Raw genomic sequence first — 27,873 nt, forward strand, 5'->3', positions numbered from 1 at the left:
TTGTCAAACAGGTTTTATTTATTTTTTTTTTACAGCAATATCTCCATTCTAAAAAGTCGATCTATTTCATATTTGTCGCTAAAAATTAATGTGTTTTTTTGCAAAACAACCTGGCATAGTATATTTTTTTTGCTCAGAAAAAGGTGCACATAGCCTTTTTTAATCACAATCACGGTAACAAATGTCATCCTGTAATCTTTTGAAATATAGCAAACATTCAGAATTATTAATGTAAGCTATTCACTTTCTATGGATTTTCCCTAAAACAGGATTAGACACCCTGCAGATTTACAGCTGTCACCTAACTACAATACCCAGCATGCTTTGACAGCTGAGGAACCACAGGTAGCCTGCCTCCAGCCTAATGTATTTCTACTGTATTAAAAAAAAAATATTCCCAAGGATCTATATGTTTTAAAAACAAAATATAATTAGGTTATATAAAGCTTTATATGCCTTGGAAAATGCTGGGTTTTTTTTAACTGAATATTTACTAAAGGCGATTGCAGAAAGTAACATTTTAGAGATCTTAAAGTATACTTTTAATTTTGGGTAAATTATTAAATAGTTAAAGTCTATCTATACCTTAATATATTACTTCACTTCTTGTCTTGAGACACAGAAAGCGAGAAAGGATCATTATTTCTCTCTTTGCAAAAAATACATTCTTAAACAAATGTCACCAAAGCAAGTGCCTCTGTTTGTAGAGGCCCCCTCTATTCTTGTTCCAATGACTATTTGGGTTTTTATGATCTAGCAGTCTAAAGTAAAGAGGAAAATTGGGCACATTTTATAATGTCAAAATGTCAATGTATCAAAAGATATATTTATATATATACCATATTACCAAAAGTATTGGGGCCCACCCTTTGCAGCTATAACAGCTTCAACTATTCTGGGAAGGCTGTCCACAAGGTTTAGCAGTGTGTCAATGGGAATGTTTGACCGTTCTTCCCGAAGCACATTTGTGAGGTCAGGCGCTGATGTGAACAAGAACGCCTGGCTCTCAGTCTCCACTCGAATTCATCCCAAAGGTGTTTTATTGGGTCGAGGTCAGGACTCTGTACAGGCCAGTCATGTTACTCCACCCCAAATTCGCTCATCCATGTATGGACCTTGCTTTGTCACTGGTGCCCAGTCATGCTGGAACTGGAAGGGGCCATCCCCAAACTGTTCCCACAAAGCATGCAGTTGTCCAAAATGTCTTGATATGCTGATGCCTTAAGAGTTCCCTTCACATGAACTAAGGGACCAAGCCCATTCCTTGAAAAACAACCCCCACACCATAATCCCCTCTCCACCAAATGATTTGGACCAGTGCACAAAGCAAGGTCCATAAAGACATGGATGAGTGAGTTATGAGGTCTTCTCACTTACTTGATGGATTTTTCATTTTTTTTTTTTTTTTACATTATTGCAAATGCTTATTTTATACAGAAAAATACATCTAAATAAGACTTTTTTTTATAGTTAGGGGATTTGTAATAACATGACTCCCTTGCATAGCTTTTCCTAGCATTTATGTTTTCTTCTGCTTTGTTGCTATGGACAGACAAAGCTTTTATTACTAAAACTTTTATTACTCCTTGTGATGGCATCACCAGGCTTGTCATACATGGCAGCTGCAGAGAGCTCAGTTCCCAGTGATGTTGCACACCACCACTTTTAAAAGCCCTTTCCCTACACACAGTTTGTGGACAGGCTCCTGGGAATCAAGGCAGCAGATTTGTTTTAATGAGAAAAAGATAAATGTATGACAGTGGAGAAGGACAGATTTGAGGTTCTGTAGTCCAGAAAGCAGGGCTTAAAATTTCAGTGCAGCAGTTGTTAGCTTACTAAAAAAGTTAGGACCTCACTGCCTTTCTGGCAGGATAAACAGGTATTTTTTTTTGTTCTTACAGTATGTTAATGGGATAAAACATAGAGAAGCATGCTTGTATTTCAGAGATGTACTGTGTATATATATATGATATATATATATCTATATATATATAGATATATAGGTATATATAGATATATATATATCTATATATACATTTTTTCTTTAAGAAAAAAGCAAAGAAGTCAAGCAAAATTATCTTTCTTCCACTGAAGTTCCCAAGAAAAATCTAACTTTTGTAAGAATCAACAATAGCATGTCACAGAATTATTGCAGTGTCATCTATTAAACAATTATTGTGTTATGCAAAGCATATGCGCAGTGCAAATTTCAGAATCTACTGGTTTCTCTAAAACAGTCACCGCTTAACTTGTCACGCAGAACAAAGAAAAGGACAACATATTCTTGAAAGTAAATCTTTAAAAGAATTTGCATTTTCCATTAGCTTTATAACACACCAATTAAATATACAATATGCAATATCTTATCAAAATACATAAATGCCTGGGCCATCTGTATTTTACTTCATAAATACATGTAGGTAAAATCATAAATTCTATTAACAAAATATTACATTGAAGCTGATCACTGCTGATTGTAGCAGTGAAATCCCTAAATAACTAAAAAAATCTAAAATATTATAAGCATGCTATCCATACGTATATACAGCATGATTCTATCATTAAATCTCTTTAGCATTGTAAACATACAGTTCCTAAATACTGTTCAAAAACCTGGAATAGTATCTTAAAGTGCTATTTCGTCATCGTTTTTTAAATTAGAAGTAGATAAAAATGTGCTTTTAACTGTTTCATGATACACATTTACATAAAACAAACATGAGAGAAATGTACAGACGGACATGGGAGAAATATAATCAGTTGTATTCTGAAAGTTTTTGTCAATAAAATGGATTGTGCATGAAATAAATCCCATTGCAAAATAACTTTCTTCGGAACATTGTGTTCATTAGATCTACGTGTTGTAGATGTATTTTCTTGCAGCACTTTGTCTGTTTATGAACATTGGGTCCATAGATGCAACCTTAGCAGCAATGAAAGAATGAATACAGTGTAAGACACCCGTAAGATCCTGAAATTCAAGTTCCTGTAGGGAAAGAGAAGCCAGAGGTCAGTGATCTAGTAAGAGAAGACAATATAATGTCAAGTTAGATTAGGTAACTTAAAGTGTAAGTTATGCATGTCTAAATCCAAAAACAAAGTGTAATATATTCTAGCTTACCATTACTTAGATGTAATGTCTTCATATGTTTTCTATTGTTAAAGCGGTAGTATACTCCGCCAATAAACTTTTACCTACAGGTAAGCATATGATAAGGCTTACCTGTAGGTAAAATGAATATCTCCTAAACCTGCACGGTTTAGGAGATATTCACCCTGCATGCAGCCGCTGACACCAGCGGCGCATGCGCTCTGAAGGTCCGGCAGAAAATTCAGAGCTCTTTGCCGGCTCCTTGCCGGAAAGAAAACTCCCACGCGCATGCACGGGAGTGATGTCATCGTGGCTCCGGCCACTCACAGAGCCAGAGCCGCCAAACCCGGAAGAGATGCCGAGGGAACATGACAACTCCCTCAGAGGTATCCGGACAACCGTGTCGGGGCTTCGTTTTAAGGTGCTAGATGCGTTGCATACTAGCTCATTTTGCCTTTCTCCTGCAGGGTTTTTTTTTTTTGTTGTTGTTTAGGAGGATACAACCGTTTTACGTTTTTTCCCGATACTTTCAACTGGTATTCCTGGGAATAGCACACTTAGTGTCCAGTGGTTGCACTCACATTTCCACTGTATAGTATGTATGGAGGGAGCTATAGTTACTAATGCTGCCCATACAAAAAATCTTTCATTTTTCAGTCAGTTAATGGGTACAAATTTTCTGCTGAACGAACGATAAATTGAAAGGTTAATGTGTTTCTCGTCCAAACTGTTTGCACTAGGTATATGTGAAAAAAATGACCAAAAACTGATTAATTTATGTCCATTGAATGATGTATCGGTCATTAAATGATGGCACGATCGTTTGCTCTCACGGCCGAATGTTTGTTTTTCAAAAATGAGTTTGAACGATTTTTCGTATAGTGTATGGCCGGCATTAGGCTGGACTTCAAACGTGTCTTTTTCTCTTTATCTTCTTACATGGTGATGGGGCTATTAGTAGTTTGCAGAAGAAAGATAACATTGTTGGTGGTTTTCGTTCAGCCCACAGGAAGTGCCATTGGCACTGCATTTTTGGCAAGATCAACAATTATTTAATATACTGGCTATAAATGTTCTTAACCTGAAAAAAATGAAAACAAATGCACTTACTACATCCAACTGGTGAGCTGCAATATATTACATTATTGTTCTTAGGTTAAGATATACTGTATTTTAGGGTCAAAATGTTTTGTTTTAGTTATGGATAGAGTGGTAAGGAGTTTGCACTAATTATAGGTTTTTATTGCTGACTGTAGCCCCTCTGGAGAGATTCCCCCTTTCTTTTTTTCTGCTAACCATTGTCATTAGGACTGAAAGTGAGCAAAAAATCCAAAATGTAACATTGTCACCAGAATTAGAATAAAGAAGACATTTTACAATGGAGACGCATTTTTTGGTGGCAGCTGTCTAAGAGGGCATTTCCCACACTTTAGAAATATTTCCTCTCATATTCTGTTGGGTCTTTAGAATGGAAAGGGAAGGGAAGAGAAGGTAAGGGAAGGGAAATTTCTTCATTTGGATACAGATTGTGAAAAAAAAAGCTTGACAGGAGTTTAAACATTTCCTACACTATCATCCCTTCCTCAGGATTGTAACTATGCGTGATGTCGTCCAAATAAAGGTCCCTCCTGCTTCTGTAGCTTCCATTTTAAAGGCAATTCCCTCAACTACATAAAATAGAAGTTCCCAAACTATATTTATATTAATCTCATTATGTATGTATTTAGTTTAGTTGTAGGGCTAATTCAAATGAAAACATGACCCGTGTTTCTGTGCCACTGCATTGTTTTAATGATGTGTTTTTATGTAATGAAATTTAGATTATTTGCTGTGATTATAGTACTTTCATTCTGCTCAGCTTCATTAGTTCATAACTTGACAATGACAGTTACACGAACATTTTTCTGTGAAGCAGAATAAATATATTAGGATTGTAGACACATCTTCAAACCATGTAATTATTGTTTATTCTTGTACCAAGAAACCATTGTATCTTCCAGGAAATATTTCACTATGGCGTACTTTCTACAAAGTTGAAGCAGTTCAGACAACACATTAAATGATTACTTTTTTACTGATATTTTTGTGCATCAGCTCTAAATATTTTAAAACATACAGTGAGAGCCTTTCATTATTCCTGGTCTGTTACCATTGTTTTCAGCCATTTGTATGCTGAATCAATAAAGCACAAGTGAACGTTCAGTTCAAATCAGTTAAATACATTCCAGGTACATCAAAACAAAAGGTGTTCAAGGTTTTTTTTAAACCTAGCTGGGTTAGAAAAGTCTTTCCTCTGCCAGCATGCTGCAGAGAAGGACTCTGAATTTCCATGTTAAAGCAGTGATCTCCTTGTAGAAGTGCCCCAAACTTCCAGCCCCATCAGAGCTGGCGCTCTGAGGTCCATGCTCAGGGCCGGATTAAGAGCATCATGGGCTTGGTGCTGAGGATTTTGAAGGGCCTTAACCACTTGCCGACCGCCGCACGACTATCTACGTCGGCGGTCAGCCCCTCACAGGCAAACTAACGTAGGGCTACGTTGCTTGCTTGTGAGGGTCTAGGGAGCGAGCGCGCGCCCCCCGGGGCGCGCTCCCGCTCCCGCGTGGTCACGGACCCCCCCGCGCGTGTGACCAGCGGACCCGATGTCCGCCGGTCACTCGGCGATCGGCGGGGGAGAGGGAGAATGTCAGGCAGCTTGTGTAAACAAACTGCCCGTCATTCTCTTCGCTGCAAAGACACTGATAAAACGGATCTGGTATGTAGATCCATTGATCAGTGTCTTTACAGCTAGAGCCACAGCCAATCACAGTAGAAACCACGCCCCTAGGGACACACACAGCCCCTCCCTTCCAAATAAAGTTAACCCCTTCACTACCAGTGTATTTTTACAGTAACAGTGCATATATATAGCACTGATTACTGTAGAAATGTCACTGGTAACCCCAAAAGTGTCAAAAATGTCAGTCAAGGGTCCGATCTGTCCGCCGCAATGTCGCAGTACCGCAAAAAAAATCGCAGATCGCCGCCATTACGCGTTAAAAAAAAAAAACAACAAAAATGACAAAAATCTTTCCCTTTGTTAGTAAACGCGATAACTTTTGCGCAAACCAATCAAAATACGCTTTTTGCGATTTTTTTTACCAAACATAGGTAGCATAAAATAAATTGGCCGAAAATTTTTAAAAATTTTGATTTTTACATTTTTTTTTGGGGGAATTTCATATAAAAAAATGTGAAAAATATTGCTATTTTTGCAAAATTGACGCTCTTTTTTTGTTTATAGCGCGTGATCAAAAAATCGCACAGGTGATCAAATACCACCAAAAGAAAGCTCTGTTTGTGGGAAAAAAGGACGTCAAATGCGTTTAGGTACAGCGTCGCACGACCGCGCAATTGTGCGTTAAATTCACGCAGTGCCGAATCGCAAAATACCCCCTGGTCGGAATGGGGGTAAAATCTTCCGGGGCTTAAGTGGTTAAGGGCCGTGCCTTGGCATGCACCCAGAGGAGGAAGGGTGCAGCCATGCATGCCTAATTCAACATGGGATGCTGTCTCTGAAGCCCATAAACACATCCATGCATCGGCAACTGTCCCTCCTTGTCCGGCCTTCGTGCTGTGTGGGGAGGTTCTGAGGGAGCTGCCTGGGGAAGCGAGCATAGAAGCCAGACTTCTGTGTTTACAAGTGACAGAAGAGCGGTAACAGTGAATATGGCCAACCCGGGGCCTATATAAAGGTAGGGGCCTGGAGCTGCAGCTCCAATAGCCCCTACGTTAATCTGGCCCTGTCCATGCTTGGTGCTCGGTGGGACCACATTCTGTTACTGGGAGTGAGGTGACAGAGGTACACTAGACTGGTGGAGAGGGCACAGGCTCAACAGGCCCCTCCTAATGCATACAAGATACAGTGTGTAGTGACATGGGACAAGTCACTTTTCAGAGGAACTCTGTACTTTAGTTTCTGCACACAGTGAAGACTCTTATCCCTAAGTCGGGGAACAGTCCTAATGTTAGATTTGCATGCAGGGTAAGTGACCCCTGCCCACACTGCCAGGAAACCCCATGGGTTGACAGCTCCGAGCAGCCAACAAGGATGTGCCCTGTCTGCACTGCCCACATGTATGCCAAAGCATAGATGAGCATGCAGGGTAAGTGACCCCCACCCACACTGCCGGGAAACCCTGTGGGTTTACAGCTCCGAGCAGCCAGCAAGGATGCACCCTGTCCACACCGCGTACACATACGTCAAAGCATACACATTTTCTGTGCGAGGAAGGAAAGGGCTCTGTCAAATTTTTATTGTTTTCTGTCTCTCCCCTAAGGGAGAGTCACCCCTTTATTTGTCCTAATGAGTGGGGAAGAGAGAGGGGAAATCAAAAAACTGAATTCTCATGAGGTAAAATAAAATCTTCATTTAGAGACACCTGTTCTCATGACAACCCCTCTAAGATTGGAATTCTATTCACTTTGGAGAGAGTCCCCCTAATTTCTTGTTGAATTTTTCTTGTTGGACAGACAGTGAAAGGAAATCTCCCCAGTGGAACATAGACAAGAAAAATACCTTGATAGCATGGTTAACCTTTCCCTAACTTATCTGAATCAAAATAAAAGTTTTGGTTTTACACATACTTTAGGATTATAGTCTGATCCTGCTCAGACTCTGAAATTAGGACCTGCCCACTGTTAAACTGAACTCTGTTCATCATTAGAGTAAGCCTTGTCCATCCTGGGGAAAATTCTTCTTGCTTTCTGGCGAATACTTGACTAAAACTTAATAAAAGCAGATAAAAAAGGGGATATTCAGCGCTGAACTAAACACCACCATTCAAAGGACCAGCAGCTACGCACTCAAGGGCAATATCTCCAAAACACCTCCTGAAAACATAATAATAAAGTAGTGCAGCGCAATCCTAGTGGTACACAATAGATAAAAAATATTTAAATAGTAAAGTCTCAATGATGTCAGGTGTCCATATAAGCAGGTAAGTCTCCAGTGATATGTGGTCCTAAGGCAAATCCATATGATTCTTGTGTCCTCACGGGTGCTCATGCAAACCCACCACCTGTTAACACTGCCGCTCACCTTATCAATGAGACCCTACAGGGTCAACCAGCATGTCATCCCAAACAGAAAATGAATGTACATCCTCACACTTCCTTCCTTAACGGTAACCAATGAATGCACCTCCAATGCGCTGACAGCTCCTCAGAAATAGTACCGCAATGTGTAGGAGAGAAAAAGAACGATCTAATGCTCTCTGTATGCAATTATTAACTTTATTCCATAAATCATTGCACTCACATTTCAGAAGAAGGTATTGCGCATATCTGCAGAGTTTGCGAGTGAGCGTGCATCAGATCCACCAACACGGAAGAGTGAGAGATGGCCGCGGGTCACGTGACTTCCCCCGTACGCGTCAGGTCCAAAAAGTAGGTGGGACTTCTTCAGCGGGGGTCACGTACCATATTGCGAACCCGTTTTTAAGTACATCCGCAACTACCGTTAAGGAAGGAAGTGTGAGGATGTACATTCATTTTCTGTTTGGGATGACATGCTGGTTGACCCTGTAGGGTCTCATTGATAAGGTGAGCGGCAGTGTTAACAGGTGGTGGGTTTGCTTGAGCACCCGTGTGGACACAAGAATCATATGGATTTGCCTTAGGACCACATATCACTGGAGATTTACCTGCTTATATGGACACCTGACATCATTGGGACTTTACTATTTAAATATTTTTTATCTATTGTGTACCACTAGGATTGCGCTGCACTACTTTATTATTATTATAAAACTTAATAAAGTTGTCTAAGATTAAAAATGTGTTTGATATTGCCTCGTGCTCGTCTGTCAATATCTGCCAGTATGTGTTTGTCTGTTCCAGCCTGTGCTAGTAAATGTTCATGTTTTATTTGTTAGGGTAGCAGGGAAAATTGATGGGCAACTTACAGAAAAAAAGAATGGAATGTTTAAAGTGACCTTTTAGCAACTGCCACCTACACCATATCTTTCTGAGATGAAAATCATTTTGTCATTCAAAATGTGTTTCTATGACCTATATGAGAATGCTTGGACATGCATCAATTCACTAGTAAAAGTAAACTATTTTTGAAGAAACTCTATGTTCAGAAAAAAATTGCAACATAATTTTACATTCACTCTAGTAATAGTGAAAATTCCGAACTCCATGCAGTTTCTACACAGTAGATATGCTTCTTTCTTTACAAGTGCTAAAGATTTAAAGAGACTCTGTCACTTAAAAAAAAGAACATTCAAAAAAGTTCACCCTGTAAAACAAAAAATTTAATAACTCCCTCAGCTGTTGCCCCACACTGCTTACTGAACACTGCACTGCAATGTCGAACCTAAGGAGTTAATCCTGTGCGTTGTGTAAAAAGCCTGTCCTCTCTGATCCTTCCCCTTTTCCACTGTTCCCAAGTCATCTCCTGATAGAACAGAGCATTGAGTACAATCTGCACATGCTCAGTTTGGTGTGTATTGCTAGAGAGTTTTTTTTTCTTGGGAGGGTACATATTATTATCACAGAATCAGCATGGTCAAGACAGAGGGTCAGGGATCCTGCAGCCTCATAGGAGAGTCAGAGAAGAATGAAAACTCCTCCTACAAGCCTTACCAGACACTCATAGAAGTCATAAGACTGATATATACTGCTGATGAGAAAATGTATTTAGCAGTTTATATTTACTAAAATATTTGCATTTCCATGTTCTGTGTACTGTGGGAGACCAGATATAGTGAATGCCGGGTCCTGAGTTTAGTAACACATTAATAGCTTTGACTCAAAATGTGTTCTTTCCAACTAATTTACAATTAAATATAATTGTGTGAATTTCTTGTAAATTTTCCTTCGTCATTTTACCTATATTCATCCAGGCTTCCTATCTCGAAAATAGAAAATATTTATTTTAATGCACTGTAAATTTGGTCATGTCAATTTGTGTGTGTAGACATAGAAGTGCCGTATCCCTAATGGCACTATAGCTGTTGAAATTAATCTCAAATGTCAAATATATTTTTAGGCATAGCTCTATGTACAACAACGATGCCTGATTTCATTGCTCACCAGAATCCCCAGAGCTTGAGAGTTAGTTACACAATCTAACCACCACATTCAGTATGTTCACAGTCTGCAATTTTTACACATGATTTGATTTCCATGTTGCATGTTTTTTTTTAAGAAACTGCACCAAATGGGTTCAATATATATGGAGTTCTTTCCGTAAATAGCTCTTTTCTGGTAGAACAGTTTTAAATAAATACTTTTCTAAAATTTTGATGTACATGCATACAACCTATTATCTAACTGACAAAATCTAAATAATATTATACTTTGAACTTTGTAGGTGCATTCTAAAGCGCAAAAAACTGCTTCTTCATAAAAGTTCTTCTTTGATATTGTTCTGTTACTAGTGCTGTTGCAATAAAAAATTATTATGCTTTCCACCACTCTAGTTGAATTTAACTAGATGGACTTGTGTCTTATTTTTAACAAGACTAACTATGTAACTATGTAACCTGTAGTAGATGGATCTATTATTAACTGGAGTCAATTCCTTTTACATAACTTCCAGTAGGTTGCACAATAACAGTGCATTTTTGTCCATTGAGGTGAATTGCAACAAGTTTGGCTACCAATTGAAAAGAGATGTGCTATACTGCGCCTCAGCACCCAAAAATGTTGAGGAGGTTAAGGTACAATATCCTCAGGATTTGTGTCAGTGGCAGAAATAATAACCCCCAGTATTGATCTCAATAATTGAAATAATAACTCCTCCATCATTAGTGTCAGTGGCAGTAATAAGAACCCATAGTATTGGTGTCAGTGGATGAAATAATAACCCTCAACATTGGTGACAGTGGACACAATAATCAGCCTAAACATTGGTATCAGTAAATGCAATAATAACCCCAAGCACCGGTATCAGTATTATTACCCACTTTCCTGTTTGTGGACAAAGGCAGTGAAATTTAATCCACCACCCCCCTGAATTGGTGGTCAGTGGCATTAAAATTTTAATCCCTATGACCACCAACCGGGTAGACTTAACTTTCACTAAAATTTCACCATCACTGACCACCAATACAGGGGAGGATGTGAGGGTTGGCTTTTGCGGTCACCAACTGCCAATGCATGTGGGGGGGGGTGGAGTCAGTGGCAGTAAAAGTTAATCCCCCACTTTCCCTCTTGTATTGGTGGTTATGGCAGTAAAATTTGATTTTTCCCCTGCCTCTGACTTCCCCTCCACCCTGCATTGGTGATCACTTATCTTATTCCTTTTTACAGGCTCCCACCCCACTCTCTCTCTCTCTCTCTCTCTCTCTGCGGGCTGAACACATTGATCCTAACCAAACATATCTCTTTCTCTCTCTCTTTTCTCCATATCAATTATAAACCCTTGGGCCTGTCCCCTTGTGTAGGTGAGAAACCTAGGTGACACATGCAACCAGTCACAATCCTTCCTTGCAGTATATATATATTTTTTTACTTCTTTGGATGTGATAGCTACACAAGTCCATTCCACTTCCCTAACAAATATATATCTTTGCTCTTAACTTGGGGCTACTAATATTAATTGTATTTCTTTTGGCAGTGGTGAGAAGCAGAATTGCAGCCATTCAAAGACCTACCTCACCTGCTTTACCAGAGGCTAACGAAATGCTTCCATATGACCTATAAGTCTAAGGGTTCGCTCACACTTTAGCACTGCAGTGCATTAACAAACATGTGTGACGTCATCTGTGACATAAGGGGGTGGGGTCTCCCGATGACGTCATCTGGTGGCCACGCCCCTAATGGCTATATAATAAGCTGCAGAGACCGGCATAATCACCGGAGACGTCGTCGTCGGAGGACCGGAGGAAGAAGAAGAGCCGACAGCAAAAGAGCAGAAGACCGAAGAGGAGAAGACAACAAGAGAGGACAGCAAAAGAGCAGAAGACCGGAGAGGAGAAAACAAGAAGAGAGGACAGCAAAAGAGCAGAAGACCGGAGAGGGAGAAGACCGATGAAGATTTTTAATAAACTTTCCAAAATGTCTCCTGTCGTTATTTACACACACTGCCTTTTATGGGGTGAATGGGTAGGGGTACAGTGTACCCCATACCCATTCACATAGGGAGGGGGTCCGGGATCTGGGGGGCCCCCTTGTTAAAGGGGGCTTCCAGATTCCGATGAGCCCCCTGCCCCCAGACCCCCACAACCACCGGCCAGGGTTGTGGGGATGAGGCCCTTGTCCTCATCAACATGGGGGCAAGGTGCTTTGAGGTGGGGGGTGCAGAGCCCCCCCCTTGCCCCAAAGCACCCACATTCCCCCATGTTGAGGGCGTGTGGCCTGGTGTGGTCCAGGGGGGTGGAGCTGCATGCTCGGATAAGGGTCTGGTATGGAAACCTTGAGGTTTGAAAAGGCCTAGTTATGATCTTACATGATCTTAGAGGGATACAGTGGCACAGGTAAACCTTAGCTGTCACATTCTTATGACAGCAAAAAAACGGCGTGGGGTTCCTCCCCCAGGTTCCAAACCAGGCCCTTCGGGTCTGGTATGGATTTTGAGGGGGACCCCACGCCCTTTTTTCCGGCGTGGGGCTACCCTCAAATTCCATACCAGACCCGCCATTTTTTTCCCCATTTTGGCGTGGAGTTCCCCCTCAAGATTCTCACAGCGCCGCAAGTCGGATCATCCTGATCCGACTTGCGGTGCGACTTCCGTTCAAATCAATAGACTCCCATAGGGAACCATTGATTTTGAATGGAAGAAAAAAAACGTATAACGTGGCTTAACGCACGTTAAGCAACGTTATTCAGCCTTTAGCAGCGTCAGACGTTTTTTACAGCTTGACGCTTTACATTCCCAGATTTTACTATAGCAATTCCACAGAAACTTTGAATTGGATGCTGTCATAAGAATGTGACAGCTAAGGTTTACCTGTGCCACTGCATCCCTCTAAGATCATGTAAGATCATAACTAGGCCTTTTCAAACCTCAAGGTTTCCAGTGCTGAAATTGAAGGTCAGAAAGGACACAAGCTTTTCAGGATATTATTGGTGTGTATAAAAAGTGTCCAACTATGATGCCTTTTATTGCAGCTAACAAAAAGACATAACAGAACTTCTAAACTGAACATGTGAGCTGCCAGAATATACATTCTGTTCCTCCTTTTCAAAATCTGTATTTGCATAGCCATAGGCATGCCCCCTGCTTCTCATTGACAATGCCCAGGCCTGTAAATAGATCACTCAAGGCACTGCACTGTGGGAAGAGGATAAATGGTAGGGAGAGATTGTCCAATAACTGCTGTGAGGAAATGGAAGCACTTTAGCAGAGCCTTTTGGTGAGACTGAATAGACATATCACTATATAAAATAGGCTCACAACATGTGCCTGTCAGCTGTTGTATTTAGGCTATTCAAAAAGTCCATATCCCTACATATGTATATTCCTACTTTAAATCATTTTCTACAATGTATCTTAAACTGAGCTTTTGTAGGAGAAATTTATTTCAGCTGATTTGTGCTTCTAGACAAGATTTCCTGTTAATCTAGAAAGCCAGTATTAGAACATATCCACGTGACCAATTAGGATAAACAAACAAGGCAAAGTTCTATTTTTTTTTGGGGGGGGGGGGAATTTACCCAAATTTATTTCCTAGAAGAGGGGGCTGGATGTCTCGGGGAAAGAGAGCTTGTGGATTTTGATAAGTCTTCTGCTGTAAACACCCATATCCCTCAACATGGGGACAAGGGGCCTTGTAAAGGAGACAAGGCTTGGCCGTCCCAACATTCAAGGTAGCTTCCCAATGTTGAAAGGCATATGGCCCTGAAAGGAAGGTACACACTCGCTGCCCTTCCTTTCATTTTTTATTTTTTTTATTTTTTAATCTGTACTGTCTATTTAAAACAATGTCATGGGATTCCCCTTAAGAATCATACCAGACCCTTATCTAGGCATGTAGCCTAGTTGGCCTGGAAAGGGAGAGCAACGAGCATGCACCCCTCCTTTCTGTTAGTATGGCTAGGTGCCCAGGTCTCCTTGCCTCTTGCAAGTGTTGAGGGTCTTTGTTAAGAAGGTGATGCTAATATGCAGACTGGCACTTCTTGTCAAATATCCATGCTCAGTGTGAAAAGGTACATGTGTGTGAAAATGTGCTCTGTGCACCTGTCACTAATTCTGGCGCCATTACCAGTGAATCTCTGATCTGTGACTTCATACCCATTACTGACCTGGTTTGCCCTGACCTGCTTCTTATATCTGCCTGTACTGACCCGGCTTGCTCTTGAACTATGTTTCTGCCTGCTTCTTCTGTTTCTGACCTACTTCTGGCCTGCTTACAATAGTGTACTTGATCTGATTGCCCGTTGCTGACCCAGCTTGCCTGACTTTGCAAAAGTCCTAAATATCTGCACCACAGTAATTACTGGCCTACAGTCTCTCAGATAACACTTCTGCCTACACACCTGCCCCAGGGCACATCCTATGTGCCAGTCCACTACCTGTCTGCGATCCTGTGGTTGTCACTCACTGCTGCAAAGTTCTGGCTTGGTATTTCTATGTCCAGTCCTCTGTCATCTCTTGAGGGAAAAGAATTTAGCGCTGACTGGTTCAGATATGCCTGTCTACCTACACCAGCAACTGGAAAAAACTACAAGGCGCCTGCACCACTTTGTGACCTTGGGTTTACTGTGCTTTACATGGAGCCCTGAGCTGAATGTTTAAAAGAGGCCATCTTCATCTCTTCAGGCTGACAGCTTTACACACACATCCTGACCCCAAAAGGGATGTGACGGGTTGTAGGGAGGCTTGCCAGAATCTAGAAGCATGGTACTCCATGTTATCCACGGTAGTACCCCCCATGCTACTTTTTTGAGACCCCATTTCCTATTAGCCCAGCATTTTTAATTTGACACATTCAGCTCCAATTGATTTGAATGGGGCTTGGGTTCTGCAGCCTAAATTCGCAGAGCACCTGCAGAACCAAACTCAGGGCAGTTTGGCTCATCACTACTAATGAACAATTTGAATAAGATAAAATAAAATACCAATTGCTTCATAATCTGACAAGATAACAAACAACTAATGATCAAAAAGCTTACAGCTAATAGATGCTCAATAAATAGAAATTCAATTCAACAACTAGTATTTAGGCAATATTAATATTATTGTTAAACAAATGTCAAAGTTCTTCCAAGTATATATAACCAAAATTACATTTAAATGATAAATAATTTAATATGCAAACTAAAGTTTGCAAATTTATAAGTAGTAATGTTGTTTTAATGCTTTTATATTGAGGCTCATTAAAATGGCAATGTGGACTGACAGATTGTTGCATCAGACCAGGTCACAGATATTTTTTTTCTGAGGGGAATTCAGTTTTCTCAAATAATAAGATGTCTCAGCAATAAGCACCAGCATGAGTACCTATCAAGTGTCAGGGAAAGCAACAAAACAAAAACCCACCAGCAATAAGCCCCGGCAATAACCATTACAAAGAACTACCAGCAATAAACCCAAGCAAGATACAGGGCAAGCAGCAATCACTAGCAACAATGACCTCATAAATTAATCTTGTTAACTAGTTATTTCTCTAAGATACTAAAATACTTAGCAACTTGAAATGGACCCGTCTGGTAACTGGAAGCCAGCATTTTTCAAATCACATGGCACAAGCTCTTCCTATGCTTTCCCTTCACACCAGATCTCAACTTCCCAAATTTTATCCAAGGATACATCAATGCACTGGGTTAGACAGCCCTGAGCCCCAGCACCCTGCCAGAAGGACACGTCTCCTCTCACTCTGTATTGCAATAAAGATGAAATTCTAGCATTGCTTAGTTTTGTGAAAGGTGAAATTCTGACTCTGAATTATGGGGATGCTGGGGGGGTGCACTGCCAAGCACCCCTCCCCCAGTGCCACCACTGACTGAGACATTGTCAGGGCTATCACCCAGCTCTAGTAAGGTAGACACTCTGAGGGAAGTTTGGCCCTCCATTCCTGGATCTCATCTCTGGAAGCAAGCTGACACTGTATGTTAGTGGCCAACTTCTCATCTTTCATAGCCTAAGTTTGTGATTATATATTTTTTCTATTTAACCACTTGCCGACCGCCGCCCGACTATATACGGCGGCGGTCAGCCTCTCCCAGGCAAAGTGACATACCGGTGCGTCGCTAGCCTGGGAGCCAATAGGGGGCGAGCGCGCGCCCCCACTGATTCCCTAAGAAGCCCGCGCATGTGACCGGCGGACCCGATGTCCGCCGGTCACTCGCGATCGTCGGGTGGAGAGGGAGAAAGGCAGGTGGCTAATGTAAACAAAGCCGCCTGTCCTTCTCCCCTGTGTAAAAGCACAGATCATACGGTCCTGCTATGTAGGACCGTTGATCTGTGCTGTTACACACACAGCCACATCCAATCACAGTTAGAAGCACGCCCCTAGGGACACACTTAACCCCTCCCTCTCCAATAAAGTTAACCCCTTCCCTCCCAGTGTCATTTTTACAGTAACAGTGCATATGTATAGCACTGATTACTGTAGTAATGTCACTAGTACCCCCAAAAGTGTAAAAAATGTCAGTCAAGGGTCCGATCTGTCCACCGCAATGTCGCAGTCCCGCAAAAAAAATTGCAGATCGCCGCCATTACTCGTTAGAAAAAAAAAAACAATACAAATGACAAAAATCTTTCCCTTAGTTAGTAAACGCAATAACTTTTTGCGCAAACCAATCAAAATACGCTTTTTGCTATTTTTTTTACCAAACATATGTAGCAGAAAACAAATTGATTTTTACATTTTTTTTGGGGGGGGGGGGGGAATTTCATATAAAAAAATGTGAAAAATATTGTTATTTTTGCAAAATTGTCGCTCTTTTTTTGTTTATAGCACATGATAAAAAAAATCGCACAGGTGATCAAATACCACCAAAAGAAAGCTCTGTTTGTGGGAAAAAAAGGACGTCAATTTCATTTGGGTACAGCGTCGCATGACCGCGCAATTGTCCGTTTAAGTCACGCAGTGCCGAATCGCAAAATAGGCCCTGGTCTTTGAGCAGATAAATCCTCTGGGGCTTAAGTGGTTAATATCTAGCATAATATTTTGTGATGGCATTGGTTTGAATTTACTGCTGACTTAGCAGAGAGAATGTTAGTAAATAAGATAAGTGCTGAATCGCAAAATAGGCCCTGGTCAGGAAGGGGGTAAAATCTTCCGGGGCTTAAGTGGTTAACTAGAGTTTAGAGGGAACACAGGTATACAACTTTTTAAATATACTAAGTCAGTAATTGCATTGCTGTTCCCATTGGTCAGGTTCTGCCTATTTATGTATTCTTCATATGGTGTTTCAATTTTTATGCACTAACCATCTTTCTTGTTATTGTTGCCTTTTATTCAATTGATGGCAACTGTGTGCATTTTATTTCTCTTGAGCCATGACATTGCCATCTCTAAATAAAATAAAATTAATAAGACCTTTATTTTGTTATATAAAAATGCAAATTCCTCTATTAGACTCTGCTCTTGTCAGCCCGGTGGTATTGCCCTAAATAAGAATAAATTTGAAATAAACAAACACACTTTACTATTTGGTATTAGGTGTCCTTGACATAATAAGCCAGAGAACTACAAAACGTTTAGTTTGAAGTGCAAATGGGAAATGGATGATTAAATTAAAGTTAAATATTTATGCACTGTGCACTGTCTATTACAGGAGCTCATCCTGTGTTCAATTTCATAGTGCCCTAATTTCAATGATCATTTTTGTAGCACTTGAAGCATCTGTTGCACATTACTTGGTCTGCCACATACTTTACATTGATTATAGCTGATTTTCTGACCAGATTGCTTACCTTCATCTCAATTTGTTTTGTGTCAGAATTGTGAAAAAGCAGCTTTACACGAGTTTTTCCATCATCCGAGGAGCCTTTCAACTGGGAAAACTTAAACCGCCAAAAAATATTCTGTAATAAAAAACAAAGAAATATATTTTCAAACATAGCATTATTATGTCTGGGCAAATAGGTATTTACTTCTAACAGAACCCTGTCTGTGCTTTGAACCCTGTAACTGCCAGCACTATTTATATAACATTACCTCTGCTAGAACACAGCTTGATTAAAGTAATGGCATACAAGCTACTTATGGGACTGATATGATAATTCTTGATATTCGCTCTTAAAAAGAACCTGTGCTCCTTTCATGCACACTTAAGTAGCTACAAATACCAAATAAAACAGTAAAAACACTTTAAAACGCACCCTCATTTATCTTGGTATCTACAAACATTGTGAAGAAGTTAATTTTCAAAGTTCACAACATTGTTTTCTGTGAGAACAGGATCTTGGCAATTTACTAGCCCTCTAATTTAAATACACAGCAGGTGTTACCAACCTGTTGGAAACTAACAGAAACTGGACTCTGGAGAGAATAAACAACGTCAACTTTTTTTATAGATCTTTTTCAGCAAGAATATGTAAATAGTTCAATGTCCAGAGTCTGGGCACAGGTGCACTTTACATGGGTACATCTGTCATCTTGTGACAATAAAACATTGCATATATAAACATAAAATCAATAAAATGTAATTAAAAATCCATAAAAATAACAACTGATAATCTACACTTTCTTTTCCACACATTTCTATAGGTTTTAAAACTATCTAGAGACATTATTTATTTTAAAACTTAACATAGGTTTTACTGTATTTAAAAAGTAAAAGAATTAAAATAAAATCAGATTTTTTGTGCAACTTTGACACCTACAATATATAAAATTTCACATACATTATTTTTTTCAATTGTCACACTTGTTTAAGGGACTAGGTAATGGGGAATGCAGGTAGACACCTGACACCTCCTGGTGCCAGTTTATCTGCGAAGGAAAAATTGGCATGGGAAAAACCCTTCGGACTTGCCCAGATGATCTCTTCCCCATATGAAGTCAGCCTAGGGGTGTCTTTCATTACCACTGAAATGAGTTGGTTGCCAGACCTCGATAAAAATGATTGGTTTTATAGAGGCTAAGTGGGAATGAATGTATAAACACTCAACAGTTTATCCGTTTCCACTAATAGTTTTCCATATTTTTTCTTCTTTATTTTGTGGATTGCCCTTCTGGTCACCTCAAGTCTCATTTTCAGGTATACTGTAAGTAAGATGTTTTGATCATATCTTCCACCAATCATTTTTTCTGTATGGCTTTAGGTGTTTGATCACACAATGCTAGCTTTCCCTATATTGGCTATAGCAATTTGCACTTTGGGGTTTGTTGCTAGGATCCAAACTTAATATTCTTGTGGTTAATGTAAGATATGATAAGATCTAACAAAAAAAGTAACATGGATTGTGACTTACCATAAAAGGTGGGAGTCTTTATAAAGTTCCATAATCTTACCGCAAAATATTTTTAAAAAGTGTAGTAAAAGGGAATGTATGCAAAATCAGGTAAAATGTGGCATATACTGTACAGTATCAGTTGAATCCTGATGATAAAAAAAGAGGCTAAAAAACTATTTCTAATAGAAATTCAATGTATCCTTATTTTAATCATATACTGTAATATTAATAGAAATCTGAAGATTTTTATCCTTAAGTTTTATTTCCCTGGAAACATGTGCATTACATTAATGCTAATGTAAGCTAAAATCATATTTATTTTAATATGCATTTATATAATTTTACGCATCTCCATTTCAGGAATTTTGAAGCCTAATGACTTGATATCATTTTGTGCAATCTAATGTGCTGAAAAACTCTAAGGAGATCATTACAAGTAGGACACAATTTATCAAACAAGTTTTCATCGCAACCAATATTACGTTCCTTATTCCTGTCTTCAGAGTAAAAAGTATTAGAGACTTTTGATTCAGTCTTTGAGAATAGCTAAAAATATGATATGGTTTAACTAATTACTACAGAAGGTGTCACAGATTTGGAGCAAAGTATGATATGCCGATCTCAATTTTAATCCAGCCGAACCAATTTATTGGACAAAAAGATTACAGTAAAATATACTATTCCTTAAAAATTAATTGCATAGCTATTCATCATCTACTTCTGTATTGTCTTCCTTCCTTTAATTATATAAAAAGTCTCTCTCCCTGAAGTAAATGTTTCATCCTTAGAGAACAATGCAAATATATAGAAACACCTCTTTATGCTCTTATATATTACTTCAAGTGCCATTATATTAAATTATATCAAATTCCAGGTAGTGGGGTTGCTTAAAATGTGTCATAAGCTGAAGGGGAAAGATACTTAGGTGAGTCTAAAGATCTCTTAAATAGGGATGATCGAACTTTTGAAAAGTTTGGTTCGACCAGAACACCCAAACCTCCCAAAAGTTCGGCCCGGATTTCAGAACCCCATTGAAATCAAGGGGACCCGAACTTCGGTAATCAAAAAACACCATTTTGAAGACCTAAAACCCAATAAATGCCCCTAAAAAGTGCCTAGGGTTCTGGGTCATACTAATCACACAAAAAAAAAGTTCTTAAAAATTGTCATTTTTGATAGAGAGCCAATTATTGAAAAAATTAAAAAAAAAATTAAAATTAAAAAAAAAAAAAATTATTTGGATTTAGTATCGGGGGGGGGGGGGTTCTAAAAAGTGTACCTGTGAAGTTTCAGCTCTGTAGCATGTCCAGAACCATAAAAAAAAAAGATTGTTTGTATTTTGTCACTTATAGAACAGGTTAGTGGCTTCTCTCTTTTCACACCTTGCCGGTTTAGTAGCAAGCGTTTTTTTGGGCATTTTTTGGGGTCTTTTCAGGCAAGCAAAACATCTGAACTTGTGTATACGGGTATATATATACACATACTTATATGTATATATACACCTAGACATATATAGGTGTGATAGTAGCAGAAATATATGCTTGCGCTAATGAAATCATTTACACGAATATGGCTCCGCTCCTATAACACCTATATATGTCTAAGTGTAAAATACATATAAGTATGTGTGTATATATACCCGTATACACAAGTTCAGATGTTTTGCCTGCCTCCAAAGAACCCAAAAAAATGCTAGCGCCAAAAATGCCCAGGTGTGTTGTTGCAGGCATTTTTTGGGGATTTTTGGAGGCAGGCAAAACATCTGAACTTGTGTATAGTGGTATATATACACACATACTTATATATATTTTACACTTAGACATATATAGGTGTGATAGGAGCGTAACTATATTGGTGTTAATTATTTCATTAGCGCAAGCATATATTTCTGCTACTATCACACCTATATATGTCTAGGTGTATATATACATATTAGTATGTGTGTATATATACCACTATACACTTTTGGGTTCTTTGGAGGCAGGCAAAACATCTGAACTTGTGTATACGGGTATATATACACACATACTTATATATATATATATATATATACACCTAGACATATATAGGTGTGATAGTAGCAGAAATATATGCTTGCGCTAATGAAATAATTAACACCATTATAGTTACGCTCCTTTCACACCTATATATGTGCAGGTGTATATATACATACATGGGTGTGTATATATGCCTGACTCCAAACATGTGCTCAAAAAATCCCTATAGACGCCTGCAGCCAAAAAGCAAGCTGACAGGGGCGAAGCCATATTACTGCAGCGAAAGTGACTTCAGAGACACTAGCTTTTCTCTATAGCGGTCACCCTGATATGGAAGGGTTTGGTCACCCTGCCATAGCAGTCACTGTCAGTTCCCCCTACACTACAGTACGGTCACCCTGGCACTTAACACTTTCCCTACAGAAACTAAATTATTAAAGCTAACTAAAGTGTAAAAGAGCACCCTAACTACACTAGATATCCCTTTCCTCCCACTAATAAATGCTAAATGACACTTTGTAGCAGAAGTCCACTAACTGCTTCCACTCTCTTCCATGTCCCTGTATAACAATGCTAGGAATTTGGCGGGGGCTATCTTATATACTAGGGGGGCGTATTCACTAATGATTGGTCTATGGACTCCCTAGTCACTCCAATCACATTTTTAGCATTCTCCTGCCCCCTCAATTGGCTTTTGCTAATGGTTCTGGTCCAATCATGGGCTTTTAAAGCCCATTTCCTGTCCCATTGCATTTTGGGTGGTTCTGGTTGCCGAATTCCAAACTTTTTGGGCAAAAAGTTCTAAATTCGGCCGAACCTCGAACAGCCAATGTTCGGGTCGAACCGATGGTCGACCCGAACCGTTCGATCATCCCTGCTCTTAAATAAAGGATGGTGGAGGATACTCCAGTCCAACAGAGCGGGATTGAGACTGCCAAAGTATAATCTCTGGAAGTGTTCACTAGCGCCTCTATTGGTGGGTTTTATATTTGTGCAGCAGAGGCTTTCAGAGTGCAACTTGGGATAGTCTTGCCAGTGGCAAAAGATAGCTAGGCAGACCAAGGGTTATATCCAATTAGATCATTGCCAAACATGGTTGGGGAGTGTTTCCATGTCATTGCTGGGCATCAAAACCCAAACAGGTAATAAACACAGGGAAGGCAGGCAGAGGTAGAAGCAAACAAGGCCAGCAACCTAAATCAATCAAAGAAAAAGTCATACCAATGAACGAACACTATAACACACAACATGAATGTGTCCAAAATGTCTAAAAAAAAGGATCTTGCACAATCACAATGTGTGCCAAAGCCTACTGACAGGTATTTGTCAACATGCTTTTTAGCCTTTGTTCACACTAGTGTGACTTGTCATGCAATTTGACAGTTACAAATCGCATGAGAATTCGCACCCTATTGTCGGCTATGGAACCACTCATTCCGACTCCAAATTTGCTGTGCCTCACCCATTTGAAAAAAAGGTTCCTGCACTATATTTTGTGATTTCAGGTGTGACTTGCATAGACATCTGTGCATGAAGTCACACAGATGCCAGGCAAATCGCACCTGAAATTGCACTGACCTGCGGCTTTGAAATGGTGCTACTTCAAGTAAAGTAGCACAATTTCAAAGTCGCATTCAGTGTAAACCAGGTCTCAGGCAGAAAGGATGCCTGATTTCACAAAGGGGATTCTTATACAGGTATGTGGACTTTGAATCGAAGTCTGTAAGATGGGCCTAGAAAGTGACACACTGAGCGCCAAGCATTAATTAGAGTAGAAGCCCATCTGGCTGAATGGAAGGCCTACATTAACATTTCAGGAAGGTGAGGGAGGGAAGTTTAAAGAGAAAATAGGTAAAGGTAAAACAGTGACATGGAGCTTTCAAAGCTATCTCCTCTGAAAAAGGTGTCACTATCTTTGTGCTATGCTATTATGATTATATTGCCCAGCAACAAATCTTTAGCTAGATAAAACTATTCCTTCATGTGTCTTTAGTTGTATATTTGGCCATTTGAGTGGACATCTAAATATATTCAACTTATTTTGGAAAAAAATCAATACTGCCTACAGCATACAGTGATATGGGTACATTAAATCTGAAATGTTTCAAAATTCTCCAATGCTCTTCACAGTGGTTAACCTCTGAAACTACATGGGTTAACTGCTTGTGGGTGTGTGTGAGTGTGTGAAGAAATGTCATCAGCACACCAATGATTTCTTGGAAGGGTCCAAAGATTTATTACGTGGTCACATGGTAAATATACAGCACGCTTTCGGAGCCTCGCAGGGCCCCTTCTTCAGGCAGGTGTGTTTTGTGTACATACCCTCCAGACTCTCCAACTATGTCCTTCCCTTCTGTGCCCCCCACCCCATGCACAGAATTGCTTGCATTCTTTTAAAAAAATGCCAAATGCTTTGTGAATAGAGGATAGGCACATGAATGGCAGGATTCTTCTCCTCCACTCACATTATGTTTTGCATTCTTTGGAATGAATGCAAGGAATTATGTGATTAGAGGAGGGAGGTTGAAGAGGAGGGCATAGTCAGAGAGTGTGGAAGGGATCAGATAACCAAGCAGTTAACCCATGCATCACCAGATGTTCACTGCTGTGAAGAAGACCAGCATCAAAGGGAGGATTTCTACAGAAACCATCAGCCTGCAGGATTTAGGATAAACATCATTATAGGTAAGGTTTTTTTTTCATACTCCCTCCCCCCCATCCCCCCACTTACCTTCTTACTTCATCTCTCATATCATTCTTTCATCTTTCCACCGTACGACTATGCAGGCAATAGTCGTCCGCAAGCCCTGCTTCTGGTACGTTCTCTATTCCTTCTGTCCTCTACCTGACATTGATTTTATACTACACATTCTTCTTACTTTGGCACTTCAAGTGTTACTCATATGCTTCAGGAATTGCTCCTGTATGTTACAGTTAACTACCTACTTTTCTACTGTTGTCATATGTTTAAATTGTTAGTCTCCAGATGAGTAACAATACCCTGATCGTAAAATCTTAGAGTCCATTCACACTGCCGCGACTTGTGAGGCGATTTGTGGTCCCTCAAGTTGCCCCAAGTCACTTGACATAACAAAAGCAATGTAAATCAATGAGAGCCGTCTTAATTGGCACTACTGAAGTCGCTCCGACTTCAGAAAAGGGTCCTGTACTACTTTGAGGCGACTTGTATCCAACTTGTCCCAATAGACTTCAATGGGAGTCGCCTCCAAGTCGGATCCTTATCTTATTTGAAGCGACTTGTCATCCGACTTTCCAGGAAGAAGAAGGAAAATTAACCAGGCATTCCCCACATTGCAGCCATTCCTACAGTTCCTATATACCATTATCTCTGCCTGGTCTGTGTGAGTGGCACTGGTGGACACAGATAAGTAGCACTGGTGGGCAGTGGCACTGGTGGACACTGCTACGTGGCACTGGTGGACACTGATTCGTGGCACTGATACGTGGCACTGATATGTGGCACTGGTGGACACTGATTCATGGCACTGATACATGGCACTGGTGGACACTGATTCGTGGCACTGATACGTGGCACTGGTGGACACTGATTCGTGGCACTGATACGTGGCACTGATACGTGGCACTGATACGTGGCACTGGTGGACACTGATTTGTGGCACTGATACGTGGCACTGATACGTGATACTGATACGTGGCACTGGTGGACACTGATTCGTGACACTGCTACGTGGCACTGGTGGACACTGATTCGTGGCACTGATACGTGGCACTGGTGGACACTGATTCGTGGCACTGATATGTGGCACTGGTGGACACTGATTCGTGGCACTGATACGTGGCACTGATACATGGCACTGGTGGCCACTGATTCGTGGCACTGATACGTGGCACTGGTGGACACTGATTTGTGGCACTGATACGTGGCACTGGTGGACACTGATTCGTGGCACTGATACGTGATACTGATACGTGGCACTGGTGGACACTGATTCGTGGCACTGCTACGTGGCACTGGTGGACACTGATTCGTGGCACTGATACGTGGCACTGGTGGACACTGATTCGTGGCACTGATACGTGGCACTGGTGGACACTGATTTGTGGCACTGATACGTGGCACTGATACGTGATACTGATACGTGGCACTGGTGGACACTGATTCGTGGCACTGCTACGTGGCACTGGTGGACACTGATTCGTGGCACTGATACGTGGCACTGGTGGACACTGATTCGTGGCACTGATACGTGGCACTGGTGGACACTGATTCGTGGCACTGATATGTGGCACTGGTGGACACTGATTCGTGGCACTGATATGTGGCACTGGTGGACACTGATTTGTTGCACTGCTACGTGGCACTGGACACTTATTCATGGCACTGATACGTGGCACTGGTGGACACTGATTTGTGGCACTGATACGTGGCACTGGTGGACACTGATTTGTGGCACTGATACATGGCACTGATATGTGGCACTGGTGGACACTGATTTGTGGCACTGCTACGTGGCACTGGTGGACACTGGTTCATGGCATTGATACGTGGCACTGGTGGACACTGATTTGTGGCACTGATACGTGGCACTGGTGGTCACAGATTCGTGGCACTGATACGGGGCACTGATATGTGGCACTGGTGGACACTGATTCGTGGCACTGCTACGTGGCACTGGACACTTATTCGTGGCACTGATACGTGGCACTGGTGGACACTGATTCGTGGCACTGATACGTGGCACTGGTGGACACTGATTCATGGCACTGATACGTGGCACTGATATGTGGCACTGGTGGACACTGATTCGTGGCACTGATACGTGGCACTGATACGTGGTACTGATACGTGGCACTGGTGGCCACTGATTTGTGGCACTGATACGTGGCACTGGTGGACACTGATTCGTGGCACTGATACGTGGCACTGGTGGGCACTGGTGGACACTGATTCATGGCACTGATACGTGGCACTGATACGTGGTACTGATACGTGGCACTGGTGGACACTTAGTGTGAGGAAAGGGATATGCAGTGTAGTTAGGGTACTATATACAACTATAGTTAGATTCAATAATCTAGTTTCTGTAGGGAAAGTGTTAAGTGTCAGGGTGACCGTAGTGTAGTTTAGGGTGAACTGACTCTGACTGCTATGCCAGGGTGACAGAACTCATCCATGTCAGGGTGACCGCTATAAGAAAAAGATCATTTTTCTTAGAATTATTAGTAGAGCAGGGATGGGGCTCCGCTCCTTTTACACCTGGGCGTTTTTGTTTCAGGCGTTTATTGGGCTTTTTTGTGGGCGTCTTTGGAGGCAGGCATGACATCTGAACTTCTGTGTAGGGGTATATATATACACACACACATATATGTATATATACACATACACACATATAGGTGTGAAAGGAGCAGAACCCTATCCCTGCGCTACTAAAATTATTTGCAGGGATGGTGTTACCCTCTTTTCACACCTATATGTGTGTATGTGTGTATGTGTGTATATATATATATATATATATATATATATGTGTGTGTGTGTGTGTATATACCCCTATACAGAAGTTCAGATGTCATGCCTGCCTCCAAAGACACCCAAAAAATGCCCAGGTGTGACAGAAGCGGAACCCCATCCCTGCGCTAATAAAAATTCTAAGAAAAATTATCCTTTTTTTTCTGGTTCTGGACAGGCTACAGAGCTGAAACTTCACAGGTACACTTTTTAGACCCCCCAGACACAAATCCAAAGAAATCTCATTTTTTTTTTTTTTTTTTTAATAATTTTTTCAATAATTGTCTCTCTATCAAAAACGACAATTTTTAAGAACTTTTGGAATTAGGTCACAACACATCATATTCTGATTGGCCAAATACAAAGTCGTACAAAGTCGTCTATCATATAAGTCGCTTAAAATAATTCACAAGTCGCGCTGAAGTCGCGCTGAAAGTCGCGCTAACAAGTCGCCCCTTATAAGGCGACTTTCAGGTCGCGGTAGTGTGAACCGGCTCTTATGTATTACTCATAAGCGTTTTATGTTACTATTTTACCCTATTGTATTTATCGGCAACATTGCATCTGCTGTTATGTTTTTTTCATTATTCTTCAATAAAATTTTTGGAAAAAAAAAATAGGTAATGTAGATCCCTTTGTGCGTTTTCTTAAAAAAAATATTTTCACCAAACCTCAGCTTTAATTGCATTGAAAATTATATCTGGGGTATGCTTGTTTTTGGGAACTCAAGAAGTTTTCAGGCGCTCCCTTGGTAACTTATGTATGGGCGGGTAGGTGCAATTGCTATCCGATGAGCCACAATCAGTGTCTTTTGCTGCCAGCCAAAAAGCATGGGATGAGGTGCTGGAAAGGTATACAACATTAATTGGCAGTGCACAGGAAAACACTATGGTAATCCAGGGAGGATGCAGATACAGTGGTTGGTGAATGGAAACTTAGTTTATTGATTAAAATCAGGAAC

At 40.6% G+C, this 27,873-nt stretch overlaps 1 protein-coding gene across 1 annotated transcript in view; it reads right to left on the minus strand.

Annotated features, from left to right (window-relative positions):
- Positions 1 to 2,301: 2,301 nt before the first annotated feature.
- Positions 2,302 to 27,873, minus strand: part of SNTG2 (syntrophin gamma 2) — a gene marked incomplete at its 5' end in the record, with an annotated part of 517,099 nt that continues 491,527 nt past the window's right edge. The window contains 2 exons of the mRNA XM_082250803.1: positions 2,302 to 2,986; positions 17,943 to 18,053. Coding sequence (XP_082106929.1) covers positions 2,855 to 2,986; positions 17,943 to 18,053 — 243 coding nt within the window. The 3' untranslated portion in view covers positions 2,302 to 2,854. The remainder of the gene's footprint in view (positions 2,987 to 17,942; positions 18,054 to 27,873) is intronic.

Source organism: Pelophylax lessonae (assembly GCF_965119305.1).
Source record: "Pelophylax lessonae genome assembly, chromosome: 3".
Taxonomy (NCBI): domain Eukaryota; kingdom Metazoa; phylum Chordata; class Amphibia; order Anura; family Ranidae; genus Pelophylax; species Pelophylax lessonae.